Source organism: Patiria miniata, unplaced genomic scaffold (genome assembly GCF_015706575.1).
Source record: "Patiria miniata isolate m_02_andy unplaced genomic scaffold, ASM1570657v1 HiC_scaffold_17, whole genome shotgun sequence".
Classification (NCBI taxonomy): Eukaryota; Metazoa; Echinodermata; class Asteroidea; order Valvatida; family Asterinidae; genus Patiria; species Patiria miniata.
In genome coordinates this window covers 9,699,993-9,718,337 of record NW_024037055.1, presented here as the reverse complement: position 1 = coordinate 9,718,337, position 18,345 = coordinate 9,699,993, and the positions used below count along the sequence as shown (strand labels likewise).

Sequence of the window (18,345 nt, the reverse complement as noted above, 5' to 3'; positions counted from 1 at the left end):
CCTGCTGAATCTCTCTATCGAAGCAATTTGGCAAGTACATGTACATTGTACATGATGTGTTTTTAAAAAATCTAGTCGGTAAAACAAACAGAATAGGCACGCAATTAGTTTAGTGCAGGTATATGAATTCAAACTGCAGGGAGTCCTCTCAGCATTTAAGCCTACTGTACATACTGCCTTTAGTCATGTATCCCGTGGCCACAATCATGTTCCTTTCTGTATGTTATTAATTTCTGTTATTGATAAGTGTACCCCCTGTTGATTTTTTTCTCGATGGAGAGCTGGCTTTTCTTTGGAATTATTTCAACAATCTGTTTATGGGTTTTATGCACGGGCTTAATTTTGTTAGTCTGCAACTTTGCCAAGATTGCGCTACAACAGAAACTATTCTGAAGGCTTAATTAAGTAGGGTACAGCATAGTCAGTATTCAGATTAACAATACACTTGAAACGTAAGGAAATAATAAGGCTAAGGCAGGGTACGAGCACTATAGACACTATTATAAAGGTTTGCGTAGAGCAAAGTCAGTATTCAGATGAACAATGCACTTGTAACGTAAGGAAAGAATAAGGCAAAGGCAGGATACAAGCGCTACAATAGACACTATTATAAAGGCTTACGTAGGGTACCGTCAATATTCAGATTATTAATACACTTGGAACGTAAGGAAAGAATAAGGCTAAGGCAGGATACGAGCGCAACAATAGACACTATTATAAGGCTTACGTAAGGTACAGTCACTATTCAGATTAACAATACACTTGGAACGTAAGGAAAGAAGAAGGCTAGCTAAGGCAGGGTACGAGCGCTACAATAGACACTATTATAAAGGCTTACGTAGGGTACAGTCAGTATTCAGATTAACAGATACTTGGAACGTAAGGAAAGAATAAGGCAGGTACGAGCGCTACAATATACACTATTTCAAAGGCTTACGTAGGTTACAGTCAGTATTCAGATGAACAATACACTTGGAACGTAAGGAAAGAAGAAGGTTTAGGCAGGGTACGAGCGCTACAATAGACACTATTATAAAGGCTTACGTAGGGTACCGTCAGTATTCAGATTAACAGATACTTGGAACGTAAAGGTACGAGCGCTACAATAGACACTATTTTAAAGGCTTACGTAGGTTACAGTCAGTATTCAGATGAACAATACACTTGGAACGTAAGGAAAGAAGAAGGCTAGCTAAGGCAGGGTACGAGCGCTACAATAGACACTATTATAAAGGCTAAAGTAGGGTACCGTCAGTATTCAGATTAACAATACACTTGGAACGTAAGGAAAGAATAAGGCTAAATAAGTCAGGGTTCGAGCGCTGGAATAGAAACTTTGTAGGATTAAAAAGGCTTACGTAGGGAAAAGTCAGTATTCAGATTAACAATACACTTGGAACGTAAGGAAAGAATAAGGCTAAGGCGGGGTACGAGCATTACAATAGACACTATTAAAAAGGCTAAAGTAGGGTACAATCAGTATTCAGATTAACAATACACTTGGAACATAATGAAAGAATAAGGCTAAGGCAGCGTACGAGCGCTACAATAGACACTACAGGGTGAGTCAAAAAAGCGGAACCCAAATCTCTATTAGTATATTTCATATTTAAAAAAAAAAAATGTATCACCAAAAAGAATAATGACTGGAAAGCCAATTTCATGAGCTACTTTTAGATGAAAAAAATTACTGAAATTGGTCTAACCGTTCAAAGAATGTCACCATTTAAACACAATGACCCTAAAACCTGTCTTGTCCAAAAATGCGATTTCAACAATCGTCGTCACAATTGTATTCATAACATCACCAGCGATGAAATCTTAGTTTAAACGTTTACAATATGCAACAAAGTCCTTTTGAAGGCCCGTCTTTTCAAAAAGTAGATTTTATAAATCATATTGTTTCCCTAACCAGGGTTGTTAATCAAAATATTGTGTACTACAGTTGGTGACAGCTGTTGAAACAAGTATTCTGTGTCATTTTCTTTGTTGTTCCAAACAGTCAAAACACACAATAAATTGCTTTTTTGGACGACACAGGTTTTAGGGTCATTGCGTACAAACGGTGATATTCTTTGAACGGATTGAGCAATTTCAGTTTTTTTTTCCATCTGAAAGTAGCTTTTGAAATTGGCTTTCCAGGCATTATCATTTTTTGTGCTACATTTTTAGTTAAATATGAAATATATTGTTTGGGGTTTGGGTTCCGCTTGTTTTTGACTCACCCTGTATTATAAAGGCTTACAAAGGGTACAGTCAGTATTCAGATGAACAATAGACTTGGAACGTAAAGAAAGAAGAAGTAGGCTAAGGCAGGGTACAAGCAGGGGCGGCGGAACCGGGGAGCGTTTGCCCCCCAGATTTTCCCAAGTGCCCCTTTTGCGGCCATAAATGTGCCCCCTCGAGATAAATAAAAAATGCCCTTAAAGTATCTTAGTATTTATTAGAAGTAACCATTTCCCAATAATGGTAGAGATATTTTTGATATAAACGAGAAAAATGAAAACCAAGTCCCAAAACCCATACAAGACGCCTTGAAAATGGGCACATAATGTATGTTTAGCATATAATCATTGGTTTTGAAGAGCGCCCCCTATGTTGGAAGATGGTACAAGCCCCCCCCCCCCCCCCCCCCCAACACACACACACACACACACCCACACACACACTAACACTATTTGATTTTACGGAGGCCAAGTGTCCGGTGAAAAAAACGTGGCGACATTTCAGCACGGGTTTGCAAGTGCCCCTTTTGGTTTGCAAGTGCCCCTTTTGGGTGCTGCTCCCCCCAGTTTCAAACCCGTTCCGCCGCCGCTGGGTACAAGTGCTACAATAGACACTATTCTAAAGGCTTACACAGGGTACCGTCAGTATTCAGATTAACAATACACTTGGAACGTAAGGAAAGAATAAGGCTAAATGAGGCAGGGTACGAGCGCTGCAATAGAAACAATGTAGGATTAAAAAGGCTTACGTAGGGAACAGTCAGTATTTAGATTAACAAGACGTACATTTTATGCCTATTAAAGCTAAAGGCTACAGTCGGGTACGGTCACTCTGAAAGCTAGACGAAAAAAAGAAATGCATGTCTCCATAAGTTTATAAACAAAGAAGAGGTTTATGGAGTAAATCATACGTTTATAGAGTAAATCGCCAATGTTTAACGACGCTTTATTTGCATACTGCTGTATTTGTATGCACCGTATTTTTATCATGTTCTTTTCATAACTAAATCGAATAAAAATGCTGCAAACTGTTCAAAGAGTACATAGACCTGAAAATACTAATTAACAAACTTAGCTGACCCATGTTTCGGCAAGTCCTTCCAATTTTTATTTATAATTATTTATTTAAAATACATGAGATGTATGATTGATAACAAGTCTTTCATTTTGTTAATTTCAGTTTTTATCTATCTGAGATTATACGATAGAGCTTTAAAGAAACAGAAATTTGTTCGTGTTTACTTTTATTGATAGGAAAATGGTTGACAATTTTTGTGGAAAGATTTCAGCATGAGTTTATACACGTACATGTACAGCATTTCCAGTGCATTTCTTCATCACGTCATATGTCGCCTATACGTACAACACTATACAACTCAACTGTATTGTTCCCGGGTGTTGTACCTATAGGCGACATATTAAAATGTTCTTTTGTTATGTTGATATTTGTACCGCTCAAAGAGTTGGAATCCTCTTACATTGTTATCATGATTAATACAAGCAGCGAACAAATTGAATAATAAAAGTAAGGCAGTAGACGGTCATGGTGGGCGGTAACTGTGGGTGGAGCGTGGCAAGCAAAGCTTTTCATTGGCTGAGACGTAAATGCCCGTCCTGCGTACGTTCGAAACGAATGAACGCTCTTTAGAGATTGACTGTAGTCAGCAAGAAGACTCTCTTCTGGGAGCGTGACTTCGCATGGTATATCGACAAATTGAAACCAATCAAAAAGGTTAACATTTTTTTGATGAATTACTCGTGAAGGAGGGGTTGTACAAATTGTAATTGCACTCCATATGGATCAAACCTTATTAGTTTTCGTGACTTGATAAATGATATATACATAACATATCGAAACAATTTTTAGCACATGGTTGGATCTTTATCAGTGAAACAAACTCCAAAAGTGTCTCTAGGATAAGGTCTTTTAAACGGAAAAACAATATGTTCAAATATTTTACCCGCGAACATTAAAAGGTTTGTGTATAAACGGTAATTTAAGCCCGGATCCGACACACAGAGAGGAACGACTTTTCTTAGCGCTCTAGTACAAAATGCACTGAGCGGACTTGCCTTAATTGGTAACAGGCGCGGATCCAGAGGGGGGGGGGGGGTGTTTGGGGGTCAACCCCCAAGGTCTGTCAAAAAAATATATATATATCATACAAATTCCTAAAAAATAAGTCGGAAACCCCCCCCCCCCCCTGCTGTGACACCCCCAAAAAAATTATACGGGTATAATGTCCGCCTCCTCGAAATACGGTACACCGTTCTGTAATCTAGTGTTAATAATTGTCGAATTTGAACAGCACCCCCTATTGAAATATGGTACCAGACCCCCCCACCCCCCAAGTTTTTGATTTTACGGAGGCCAAGTGTCTGGAGAAATAAAAACCTGTGTACATTTTCAGATTTTTTTGTTGATGAAACCCCCCCCCCCCCTGCGAAAAACTCCTGGATCCGCCCCTGCATAAATACCTAAGACAGTGTACACATTCCTATTGGTCGAGAGCAAGTCACGTGGCCGGTCTGAAACGGATAATAAAGACATGGCTTGCCGGTCTTCAACATTTTTTCCAGTGTCACATGAAATTTAGACTCCTAAAAATCCAGTTCCTTTTACCGTTTTATTGTATGAACGTTCACAATCCTCACGTAGGCATGCGCAATACTACCAGTGAGGCAGACTTTTATAGTCCTAAATTCACAACGCAACACCCCAGGTGCATTCTGCGCGACATTGCGCATAAAAAGGAGTTGTTTACATTTTACATCTTAGCTGGACACTCCATTATTTAGACAGAGGGGTGTTTCAAAAAAGTCAAGTGAACTTGTTGAACAAAATTGGTTTTTTTTTACCAAAAAATTAAGATTTTCTGGACCGAAAAGCAGTGGCGTAGCCACCGGGGGGCATGGGGGGGGGGGGGCGACCGCCCCCCCATGAAACCTTGTCGCCCCCCCCCAGTCGCCTCCCACTGAGATTTTGAGTTTCTAAAAAAATTATCATTGATCTAAATCTAAATTGAGTCGCGAATGATCCACATGATGACCACTGAGAAACGACCCTTCGACCGGCGACCGCGGACCAGTAAGCTGACAACCGGCGTGACATAGCGCATAGTGATAATCTGAAATGCGTATTAACACCCACTGCACTGCTCGCTCGACCCACGGAACACCCATTATAGACAGGTGGTCCGTGGGTCACACAGTTTCAGTCAGCGATATCACGCGAATCGGCCACGCACAAACTTTTTCCTCCATTCATATAAGCTAAATAATAATAATAATAGACCAATTAAAATTCCTTGAAATCAGTGGCGTAGCCACGGGGGGGGGGGGGGGGGGGGCGTGGGGGCGACAGCCCCCCCAATGAAACCTCGTCCCCCCAGTCGCCCCCCCCCCACTGAGATTTTGAGTTTCTAAACAAATTATCATTGTTCTGCATGACGCCATGGGCGTCAATCCTGGGGGGACAGGGGGACTGGTCCCCCCCCCCCCCCCCACTTTTTGAAGGGTGGGGGACACAATATCAAATGTCCCCCCCAAAAATGTTTTGAACTTGTGTCTCATTTACAGGGCCCTATTATGTACTACAACGTATCTTTTGCTTAAAAAATATTGATTAAAGTGGTCAGAAATTGCCTCAGATAGCACCACAGAGCATTTAGAATCCAAACTTTTTCGGGGCCCTTAAGGGGCCCCGAACCCCACGCCTATAGCTCAGAATACCGATAGCTGATTCAATGACTCCAACCTCGAAAAAGATGTTTAATAATTATCTTTTGCTTATTAGTTAAAGCACGGAGGAAAGTGGTAGGAAATTGCTTCAGATCACACCACAGAACATCTGGAATCCATTTTTTTCGGGGCCCTCAAGCGGGCCACGAACCCCCACTCCGTAAGGGCTTCGCGCTTCGCGCTCGCATCAGTTCTAATCAAGGTATGTCCCCCCCACTTTGGAGAAGCGATTGACGCCACTACATGACGCCCCCCCCCCCATGAAATGTTCCAGCCCCCCCCCCCCCCAGCACCCCCCACTGAAAAATTCCTGGCTACGCCACTGCCGAAAAGGTATTTACGAATGGGAATAAATATGTGCTTGGTCGGTATTAATCACTCTGTTTAAGACTGCTTGGAGTCTGGATACTGATAACTACCCTCGCCTTTGGCTAAATATCAGCACCCAGACTCCAAGCGGCCCTTCTACGCTTCCGTAGTTATGTATTATCTTACTGGAAAACAGGAGAAAATATGTTTATCACTACTCCCGAAGAGATTGAAATATACAATTAAACGACGATTATAATCAGTCTTCATATTCTGTCTGCGACGCCATGTTGAAGCAAAGCGACGTGTGTGCGTCGGTTTAGTGGGATCCGGGCTGCTAGCTCGCGGGGGTTGAGGTTTATTTCTCGGTAAGGAAGACCGACACGACTAAACATGTTCACTAAGATTTCTTTTCTTCCTGAGTAATTCCCGGATGAAATGAAATGAAATAAATTCCAGCCAGAATGATGACAAGTAAAAGTTTGACTAGTATCATTACTAGTCATTCATGCTGACATGCTGGTGGTCTTCTACTGTACAGTTGACAAATCGCCACTGCTGCAGGGCCAGCGTGCCTTATTCCAGTTCAAAGACACAGACATCTACGAGAAAACAGTGACTACTCGCGAGAAATACTTCTACTCAAAGAAGAATGTCTTGGTGGAAGTTTACGAATTTCGGTAAAAGGGACAAGCCAATTGTGAGTGATTGAAACTATTGGACGTTCATAACATTTAACCACATGTGGGGCATGGCACTAACTTGTGAATGATCTGCTACTTTTTTTTAACGCCATAACATTGTCTACACTGTTATTTCGGTTGTGTACTATATGAACCTCGCAACCAGTTGTGTAAAAAAAAATGAGCAACTTGTGTAATATTTTACACAAGTTGTGTAAACAACAGTTTACACAACTGGCTGCAAGGTTCATATAGTACACAACCGTTTGACTTTTACACAACCGAAATAACAGTGTATAGAGTCTTCAAGATGTTGTGGAGGGAATGTGACGGAGCGTATTTTTTTTTTTTTTAAATACATTTTTAATGGAATGGAAAGATATTGAATCCAACGCTCCTGGTGGTGCACAATACTGAAGTTCTTGGTTCTTGGTTGGTTTTTCTCCTAAATACTCCACGTGGGCGTTTATACAGGAGGCCAGAAACACCGGGGCAAACCCCTTCTAGGACAGTGCTAGGACAATAGGGAGTTGTCACGGGTGGAAGTAATTGATAAGTTGCACTTTACAGGGAAACATCCCTCAAACGGAATAATTACAGTACCTTGTAAGTCATACAGACTGTAGTCCTGCAACTTCCGACCTGCTATCGCAACTGTTGCTTGTTTAGGAGTCAAGGATAACGCACTACCCCATGATACTACGGACCAACTAGGTGCACAGTATATTAAACAGTTGAGCTAAGGGAGGTCGTGCTTACCTGTATTTTGTACAGCTAGCCCAAAAACCCCAGAATCCACAGCCTGTATTTTGTTTTTGGAGTTTTGAGTAGCTACACACAGTTCCCCTAAATCAAAAGATGTAAAGTCAATCAACACATGGTTTTAAAATTGGTTAATTGGTTACTATGCGAACACATAAATACGACATTTAATTTTACTTTCCATCTTTAGTATGTATTGTTCAGGTTTAGTAAGATACTTGGGTCTTTTAACCCCCAAAAGTGTTCGACGCCAAACTGTAATTGCCTGAGGGTTTTCCACATCGTCTAAAGCTTTAAAACTAAAGATAAATTTCAAGCCCCGTGAAAGGTTTTGTATTCAGTTCACTTAAGCTTGCTAAGTAAGATGCGTTTTATGTACAGTGCCCCAGCTAGCGTAAGACGATGTTTGAAAGGGCATGCATGCATCCATTGTGAAGGTGTGCCAAATAAGAAACATGATCAAGTTGTTGATTTTAATGATGGGTAATTACGTGATTTTTTTTTTATCGACGTGCTAAGTTTTAAGATATTGCCTGATGTAATTCCACAATTTTCACCTTATGAAATAATCACACGAGAACTATAAGGTCTAAGCTCAGTTACACATTTTTTTTATGGAAAATATGAAGAAGAAAACAAAGTGTGCCAAGTTGTGGACTCCGTTATGCAGCCATGCGCCCATTGATGAGTATTTCAATAGCGTCTTAATTATAAAGTACTTGGTACTATACTTGGTACTACTAATGAATCGTTTCTTGACCACTCTTTGTCCGTATTATTGTATGTCTTTATTCTTTATGTATGTACAAAGAATTGCGGTTCAGAGATTGACAGCACATACTACCAAAATTCTTGTGAGGACCATTAGTCGACTAGTGGTTGATTTGCGATGGATCGTACGCCTGCGCACAAATAGCAACATGTGAAAGCCTCTATTCAAAACATGTTCAAAATGGCCTGACCTGCGTTGTGCTTATGATGTGCGCAGCTATCGGTAACTAACGATGCAACCGTGCCCCACTCCCGGTTCCTGTAGTCAATTGGGGTAGTGAAACCGTACGGCGGGTTTGAATAAAAATGTTCTAGTTCGTCCATATAAAGTTCACGTCACTACGATCCCAATGCATTCTGCCTCTGCATCGTAGCTACCGTACACTCACTACATTAATTGTGCGTTACAGAACCACGTTATAAGTAGAAAATGACACTACTTGTAAAACAACAAGTGCGAGTGCACAATAAGCTCTGGCCGTCTTGCATGAAAGTCTTGCATGAAATGATTGTGCGTACAAGCGCAGCCTGGACCGCCGTCCCGCACGGAAATCACGCTGCGCTACCTCGCTAGTCTGTCCCCAAAAATTAACAAAAACAACCCCCCAATTTCCTATAAAATATAACGTGCTAAATATAACGCGCTATATATGACTTGACTGAAGCATTACTCCACATATTTTGCCTCCATTTACACAATTTTCATAAACAACTTTAAGAAGTCTTACAAACATTTTTTTGTTAAGTAATTCATTAATTTATGTATTTTGGTTTTTAATTAAAATATGGTGGTTATATTTAATAGGAAACTTAGGGGAACTTGTCTTGAAGTGTCTTCAGGCGAAATTAAAATGTTTTCTCGATATGATATTTTAGAGTACATCTTGTCAAATAATGGCCTTTTCAAACCCCACCCACAGAGTTGTGTTTTCAACAACTTTACATCGAATGCACGTCTCAATAAGAGCCTGCCTGAATTTTACATATTTATTTTTTAGATGGAAACAACGATACTTACTGAGTACATTGTAAGTTGGCAATCACGATGACTATTACGCAGGAGTAGAAGAAAAACATGGTTTCTTACTGCTGCCGAGTCAAGGAAGCGTCCTGAAAACAAAAACACACATCGTGGACGTGAATGATTTCTTCAGTTTTATAATGTTTACAGCAATACCACATGACTTCTTGAAGCTGTGAATCCAGCCTTGAAGAGACCTCATCAACTCTATTATTTCCTCGACAAATGATTAAACGTCAAAACTCCATACGAGAACACGTGTATAGTCCTTACAAGAGAAGTCATATTCTGTTTAGAACGCGTGCTGTATTAAAATAATTTGTTCAACGTCCTTAGAAAATTACCTGATAGGAGTTGTATGTGGATACTAGTTCTGGATTCGGATTCTGTTCGCAATGCAGACGATGCAATTTCAAGACTTGTGGATGTCCCACTAGACTATAGTATCTACGTGTGATTACGACTCATACTTCCTGCTGCGGCAGAGGTTGTATGAATCGCACTACAAAGCTGGCTAAAACCGCTCACTGCACAATACGTGAATACTCCGTGTACACTTTGGGAGTAAAGGCTGAGTTATTTTTTTAAGAAATGAACACACGCATGCGCAGTTTCAAAGCTAACCGCCGAACGCTGGCTACTTAATCAAAACCGTGTTGGCTGTGTTCAAGCTTTTAAACTACCAAGAGGCGAGCTTCAAGGTACACGTATTCATATTTTGTACGATTCTACAACCAGACGGTAAGTGCCCATTTAACTTTATGTTAGAAAATTCTAATGGATCAATAATCGAACCGATATTTGTTTACGTTTTACATGTGTTTTACTTGTAGTCCTGATATATTTTTTTTCAATGATGTGTTATTATAATGAGAAGAAAGTACAAAATATTTGGTAAAAATGGAAACATACTAATTTCAGCTAATGCTCCTGCTTATTCCGCTCCCCTCGCCCCATCGATCGAATCCAGCAACGTACTCAAAGCTTAAGGGACAACATCTGACGGCATCTCACAAACCTCTACAGCTTAAGATACCCTCTTGTTTCTCTCAAAATAAATTATAGTTAGGTCATAGCTATTTGCAAGAAAAGAGAACAAATGATTATGTTACGTCATGGTGACGTCATCAACATGCGGTTTTTTTAAATTTTGTTTTTAATTGGAAAAACATATAGGAAAATGTTTAATCTCAATAAAACTTGGTGTATAGGTAAATAATTGATCTCCTATGAAAAATGTGAAATGATGTCGTGATGACGTCATTGGCTGTTTTTATGAATTTTTGATTTGAAAAAATATTCATTACAAAATGAACACTTTCTTTGATCAAATCGATCCAAACTTGATATGTGTGCACTGAGAAGTGAAGTCACGATGACGTCATTGGTCACAAGACGTGAAATTAAAAGTGCATTTAAAAAAAAAAACTAAATCTAGAGAACTGAAAGTCTGATCAGATTGAACATTGGTTTGTACATTGACAGGAATATGTTTTTTTACTTCGGTCGAAATTGTTGTCACATCATATGATTTTATGTGGATCTTTGAATTGTTAAGTGTTTTTTTTTTTTACAATTTCTTTCCATAGCAAACAAATCATGCCAACATTTTAATTCTCATGTTTGATAGGTCATGATCATGAGCACAAAATTGTCAACTAAATAGGTGACGTCATTAGGATGTCATTTCTTTTGTAAAGAATTATAGGTCAATTTGTCGTGGAACTTAGTTCTTACATTTAATGACGACTCATAGACGCAAAAAGGCATATACATAGAAAAACGTAAAAAAGCAAAAGATATATTGATCCAGTTGGATTGTTATATTGTAAACAATGTCAGAATGTTCAATCCAAGATAGGAGAAAAATGCCTTAAAATACGCAGATTGGCATTCTTCAAGTACACAATGGACTTCAAGTACACAATGTCTTCGGCTATACCTGGTAAAATTGAGAGCACTGACTTCTTAGATTGAAATAAATCAACTTAGATTTACATTTCAGGATTTGATTTTGATTATTTTTTTCTTCAAATTCAATTATCTCGAGAAAAAAAGAGAGAATACGTTTGAATGTCTTCCATGTCGTTCTCTATTCTGAGCCGGCAAACTGCAATGTGTAATTCTTGATCGTAGCCTGTACATACATTCCACATTCCTGCCTGGTTACATTTTGTGCATGGTTAATATCTGTGAATTGTTTTTTAAAATACTGCATTATAATGAGGTAAATAATAGGGAAGTCAACTGAAAGTTGCGAGACACAGTCATCAGAACTTGTACGCTTACCTTTTGTTATTTCTTACTTTGAAGTAAGATTGACAACTTTAATAAAATGATATGGCGCACATATATTCATGGTGATGAGGAGGTAGCTTTTGATTGTTTCAAGATATAGCTTAGTATTAAAACATGTTGACAATTTAAAAGCCCTTCAGTTATTATATTGAGATGAATTTATCTTCAAGATGTCTCTAAATACTTTCACAATATCTCTAAATTTATTTGAAGATACTTCTACATTCAAATCGTGATATCTCTACATTTATTTCAAGTTATCTCGAAGTTCATATCTCGAAATCAATTTCAAGATAACTTAAATCCTTTTTCAAGATATTTTAAAATAATCTTCCGCTTCTCTGTCACATTCCAATTTTGAACCTTGTTCTGACATGTGATTATACATTATAATGGTACAAAGCTAATGAGCAAACTTTTGGGTTCAACACCAACCCCTAAACTGAACAATGTCTTCCTGAAATAACATCACAAAAACAGAGGCCTCAGTTGTCCAGAAAAGCATGGGACATTTTGAATGTTTAAATAAGTGCACTTTTCAATAAAACTAATCAGAAAGGGATGTCGTATAGTTTTCATACACTTAGGAGGGGGAAGTTGTGCAGAATATGTTCCTTAGAATACCTCATAGCATGAACCATTTATAAAAGTATAACTCTTTAACAAAATGACTGAGTTTGTTCATACTTTGTAATCTAATAGACCATACCTTGATACAAAAAATTGTCTGTACGTAAAGTCGCCTGACCTTTTCTCCGCGGTTATACCGTTCACAAGTTCAAAGTTAGGTGTAATCAAACTGAAAACAGAGCCCTCAAAAATCAAAACAAATTTGCTTCCAAACTGTTAATGAGTTAGTGATACATGTACAACGTGGCATGAACCTGAAACCAGGTCCGAATATTTAAGAAACAAATTGGGCCGTCATCATTACATCATCAGGTATCAAATTACTTTGATTGAAGGACTCACGTCCGATGTCATTCGTCACATGATCGCAAACAGGCTGAAACTTTATGATAACAAAACAGGTTTTCTCGAAATACGTCCCCTTACCAATTGCGCAAATTCGGCTCAACTAACATCGTCAGTGGTGTAACTGTAGCTCAGTCATCCTCCAAGTTCAGAAATCTAGGTGTAATCCTCGACTGTCATCTATCCATGAGCGATCATGTATCAGTCGTATGTAAAAAAAAAAGAATGCAACTTTCACCTGCGCCGAATAAAATACATACGGAAGTACCTGACCACTGCCTCATGTAGCACTGCTATCCAATCTCTCATCCTCTCCAATATTGACTACTGCAATTCTATCCTACATGGAGCTGCTGCTTATCAGATTGCCAGACTACATCGAATCCAAAACCATGCAGCCCGCTTAATAACTGGAACCTGCAAATTTCAACACATCACCCCTGTCCTTCACGAACTTCATTGGATTCTAGTTTCTGAGAGAATCAAGTTCAAAATCATGCTCTTCGCCTGGAAATGCATTCACTCCTCAGCAACTGTCTACCTAAACAATCTCCTCGCCTTCTATCACCGCGACAGCCGACTCCGTAAACTACAAGACTCAACAACACTCACCACACCCATTTGTAACAAATCAATCGGCCAGGGTGCCTTTGGTTATTCTGGCCCCCAGCTATGGAAAAAGTTCCTTAAAAAATCCGCTAGTTTAACTCGGTGACAACATTAATTTCGGAACCGTTTGAAGACAGAATTATTAAGAGCTCAATAATTAATTAATTGATTGTACTTTTTTGTCAAGCGCCTTGATCTAGCTTTGTTTAGGATATGTGCGCTCTATAAGAATCTGCGATTATTATTATGATTACTTTGAACTGTAACTTTTCAAATAAATGGAGTTTCGTTCTCAGTGTGATCTGTAAGACATTGCCTCAGGTAATAGTTTGGGTTCCTGTGAGAGCAGGTATTTGAGGGAGCGTACTGCTGACACCCGAGAACGTGGCTGAGTTTCCATATTTTAAAATGTTATTTATAATTCATGTGAAAATGCATCGTCCCTGAGCTAAATATGTTGCCACTTTAACGGGTTACAAATGTATGTCATCAAACCGAAAATAACGAGTACGTGTACACAAAATATACAACTTATTGATAAAATCTAGCCCTCCAAGCTCATGCATGTATCAACGAGGGTGATGAATTTTACTGTTCTGTGCCACCTTGACGAGCCAAACGATTCAATATTATTTTGTTTTACAAAGCCTAACACACATGTTGTATCATTTTCTCACAAGCATTACATTCGACAGCAAAATGTTGATGTTTTTAAAATATACTAACACAAGCGAACTTAAAATCGATATTAGCTGAGTTATAAAAATGGGGGTGGGCATAAGGTAACAATTGAAAGGTTTTAATGGGTTAGGACAACGTGATGTAGGCCTACTTAACAAACGCCGAGTTTTGTTCTCAATGTTAAAAAAGAAATATGCCTATGTTGTGTACACTTTTGGTTTCACTAACATTGAATTGAGGAAACCATTTCTGGTTAAAATGTGTTGTGTTCCCTGAATGTGTTTTATGTTGAATGGGATGTTGCCAGACTATTTATGTTTTCTAGCCTCACTTTATTTTTTTTTACATGTGGCTTAAAACATCAGGGTTTTTTATTCACACATTTCAAATTATTCGTCAGAGCAGACTTTAATAAATTTGTAATTAACTTCATTTTACCGAGCTTTCCATTATTTTAATATGGTCGACTCAGGCCTATAAAAGTAATAAACCTTATCCTGAGTAGCTAAAGGGTAGCCGTCATACTGATTTCTGTAATAATTTGCAACAATCGTTATTTTGTTCAGGTATTTTGAGATAGGTCTGTTTGATACCGGGTTCCCCTGCTAACGAAGCGGGCCATCCATCAAGATGGTATCGCCGGCTCGAAGAAGCAACCATTGGCTCAGTCTCACCATGCTGAAGCTCATTCTGGCCCTGTCCTTAAGCAACCTCTTGATAAGTCCTATCCAGGCCAGTTTCATCCGGTTTAAACCGGACACCGAGTACATCTATACCTTCCATTCTTCCACGGATCTGAAGAAGGTTCGAACACTGCATGCCGAATCCAAGGTAAACGTTTTTAGACTTTGCAAGTACTTCCACCAGATACTTCCATTATTCAATATGGTTCAAGTTGTGCGTATGTACATAATCCAGTAGCTTGGTACATCTTAATTAAAATTGAGCATCATGAGATGAATTAAACAGAGGCTTTTTAGTCCTTAAGAAATCGAAACTTGGGGACAGATCGCGGGACAAACAGCAATAAGTATCATAATAGTGTTAACTTTGCTACAGAAATGCTCGAAAACGCGGTCAGTTTCCTTGTACATAATTGTTTCAAAACAATTGCGAAACCGAAACTGTACGCCTCGTAATTCGCGTGAACGTTTTGATGGTTTTGCCGACATGGATATTTGTCAACACTTATACTCGTATACCCTGGACTGTATCATTTAGACGAGACTTTGACCTGTTTTTACTGTTTGAGTGCATTTACATCGTCGATCAGAAGGAAGTCTGAACTGAAAATTTTCTGAGTGGTTTCATACAAAGAAGATAACATTGTTCCTTTTTGAAGTGTGCACCGTGAATAAACAAGGTGCTTCAAAAATGTTTACATTCAAGTTTAATTATGCAAAAAAAATAAGGACTAATCGGAAAAGTAAACGATACACAGAATCGAAAACTACCTACACGCATTACCAGAGTCCACATGAGAATAAGATCACCATTGAGAATGCTGCTTGAGAATGACAAGGGAGTAATTAAATTCCATTCACCACATCTAGCCCCCTTTACTTGGAAAAAAAAACGTTTTGAAAATTAAAAGAATTCAGAAATCTCTGATTTTCACAATCTTTGTTGCTTATAGACCATTTGCACGCTGAACCGTCATTTAGCACACTTTTTGCTCCGTACGTTGACAAAGATTAATGTCACTCTGATTAATAACATTCTGATGCGAACTGCATTCAATTGTCTTTTCGCTACAATAAGATTGGCTTCATATTGGTGAAAAGTTTGAATAAGAGCAGCGAGCTGCAGGAGATTTATCTCCGTGTTCACTCAGCGTCTGTTACCAGCCAGGAAGAACAAGGTATTAAAAATGACTATATTGTTCTCCAATTTAAAATTGCAAAAATGAACTAACAGCAACCAGAAGTTAACAGTATTTGTTTGAACCAGGAGGGGATCTTTTGTGCAAACACGTACTTTGTTGTGCTTCACTACAATAAAACATGTTGGCGAGTGGTATTTTACCCAGTGTTGGTGAACACTGGGTGAAATAGAATGAGCCGATTTCATATGAATGACGGCAAATAACACTTTACAATAAGCTGTATTTACAATTCACTTATGTGTCAACATTATGGGGTCCTATTTATAAATTGAATACCGCTTTAATCAAAAAATATATAGAGCACTGTTTTAATATATTGAGAAACACTGACAATACTTGTTATAAGTAATTTTCAAATGGTATTATATGACGCAATAGAAGGCAATGGTGACGTTTAGCGGGCAATAGTTGATGGTCTTTGAAAAGCTACCTTATTTAATGCTTTTCAGTGCTATTGAGCGAGGAGCGAGATTTTAGCGAGTGGTGAGTTATTATTAATACATTTTTTGGGGGGAGGGGTTTGATCTTTATATGTATATTTTACCGGTTTGGAAACAAAGGACTGTAGTAGTTGTGCTTCAAAAGAGGTATCCGAGAAAGAACAACTGGAACAATGCTATTTATGCCTTTCATGCTGTCCAACCTCATTCATTACCTTTCTCGTTCCCTGCGCTGTTGTCCCTCCTTTCTCATTATCTTTCCAGCCATTTCACTTTTCTCTGACATATTCACCCTTTGTCGTCTTTTTTTCCCCCAACAATTCTTGTGTATCTGCTACTATTCAGTTCCTTATATCATTTGCTTTTGAGAAAATCCTGCTAGCATTGTAAAGTAAGTCCCGTTATAGGCCGCACTGTAATATACAGGGTGTTTCAAAAAAGGAAATCCAACTTCAAAGAATGAGTAGGGACAGACGATATGTTTACTGGCTATGAAACCGGTATTTTCTGAAAGCGTAATCTCCATGCTTTTCAATTACATCGTGTTTAGGTTTTCTGATTCATGCATCACTGAGCAACATTGTCTTGAAAACTGGATGCAAAAATGCAGTTGGTTCACTTTCACACAAAAACCCCACTAGGTTTAGATTAGGTGGGCCATCTGAAAGCATACGGAATCTGCCCTTGACACCAGGGTCCTCCCCTTTGCTCAGTTACCCATCAAATTTAACTACTTTATACACGTGTAATTTTACGAAAAGGGTACTTCCATCCAATATTCTGTAAAAACCAGGCTCAAGGAATGCATTAGTCTCAAATTTTCATATCAGGTTTTTCATGTATAGAGGCCGCTAAGGTGGCAAACTGTATTTTGGTTCGTTCTTGTGTCAGTCTTGTGTCAGTGGACAATGCACTATTGAACATGACCATCCCCGTGGCAATCTCTTGTAATCGTTTTGCATTTTTTCCCCAACACTATTGAGAGAGTTTGAAGGCCGTCTAAAAAGCGGTATTTCTATTTTTTCTTATCGGGATATATGACACGGACAATCTCCAGACGAATTGAAACCAGACTTTTTCGCATTGTTAAGGGGTTTTTTTTGGCAATAATTTATTTCGACATTATAACATATAAACATTGAGTCGATTCCCCACAAATTGTAAAAATTCCTAAGCAGTCGATAAAGATCAGACAAAAGGAAAAACAGAAAGAAAAGTAGTGGAAATCTGTTGATTCAGGCACTCCTTACGCCATCTTGATTAAAATTGAGCATCATAAGATGAATTAAACAGGAGCTTTTTAGTCCTTAAGAAATCGAAACTTGGGGACAGATCGCGTTACAAACAGCATAAGTATCATAATAGTGTTAACTTTGCTACAGAAATGCTCGAAAACGCAGTCAGTTTCCTTGTACATAATTGTTTCTAAACAATTGCGAAGCCGAAACTGTACGCTTCGTAATTCGCGTGAACGTTTTGATGGTTTTGCCGACATTGATATCGGTCAACACTTATACTCGTATACCCTGGACTGTATAGACGAGACTTTGACCTGTTTTTACTGTTTGAGTGCATTTACATCGTTGATCATAAGGAAGTCTGAACGGAAAATTTCGATCTATTGAGTGGTTTCATACAAATAAGATAACATTGTTCCTTTTTGAAGTGTTCACCGTGAATAAACAAGGTGCTTCAAAAATGTTTACATTCAAGTTTAATTATGCAAAAAAAATAAGGACTAATCGGAAAAGTAAACGATACACAGAATCGAAAACTACCTACACGCATTACCAGAGTCCACATGAGAATAAGATCACCATTGAGAATGCTGCTTGAGAATGACAAGGGAGTAATTAAATTCCATTCACCACATCTAGCCCCCTTTACTTGGAAAAAAAAAACGTTTTGAAAATTAAAAGAATTCAGAAATCTCTGATTTTCACAA

The 18,345-nt window shown here is 38.6% G+C and overlaps 1 protein-coding gene across 1 annotated transcript in view; it reads left to right on the top strand.

Moving 5' to 3' along the window:
- Positions 1 to 14,705: 14,705 nt before the first annotated feature.
- Positions 14,706 to 18,345, top strand: part of LOC119724026 — a 108,063-nt gene continuing 104,423 nt past the window's right edge. Inside the window, exons 1-3 of the mRNA XM_038194948.1 lie at positions 14,706 to 14,906; positions 15,837 to 15,936; positions 16,410 to 16,443. Coding sequence (XP_038050876.1) covers positions 14,706 to 14,906; positions 15,837 to 15,936; positions 16,410 to 16,443 — 335 coding nt within the window. The remainder of the gene's footprint in view (positions 14,907 to 15,836; positions 15,937 to 16,409; positions 16,444 to 18,345) is intronic.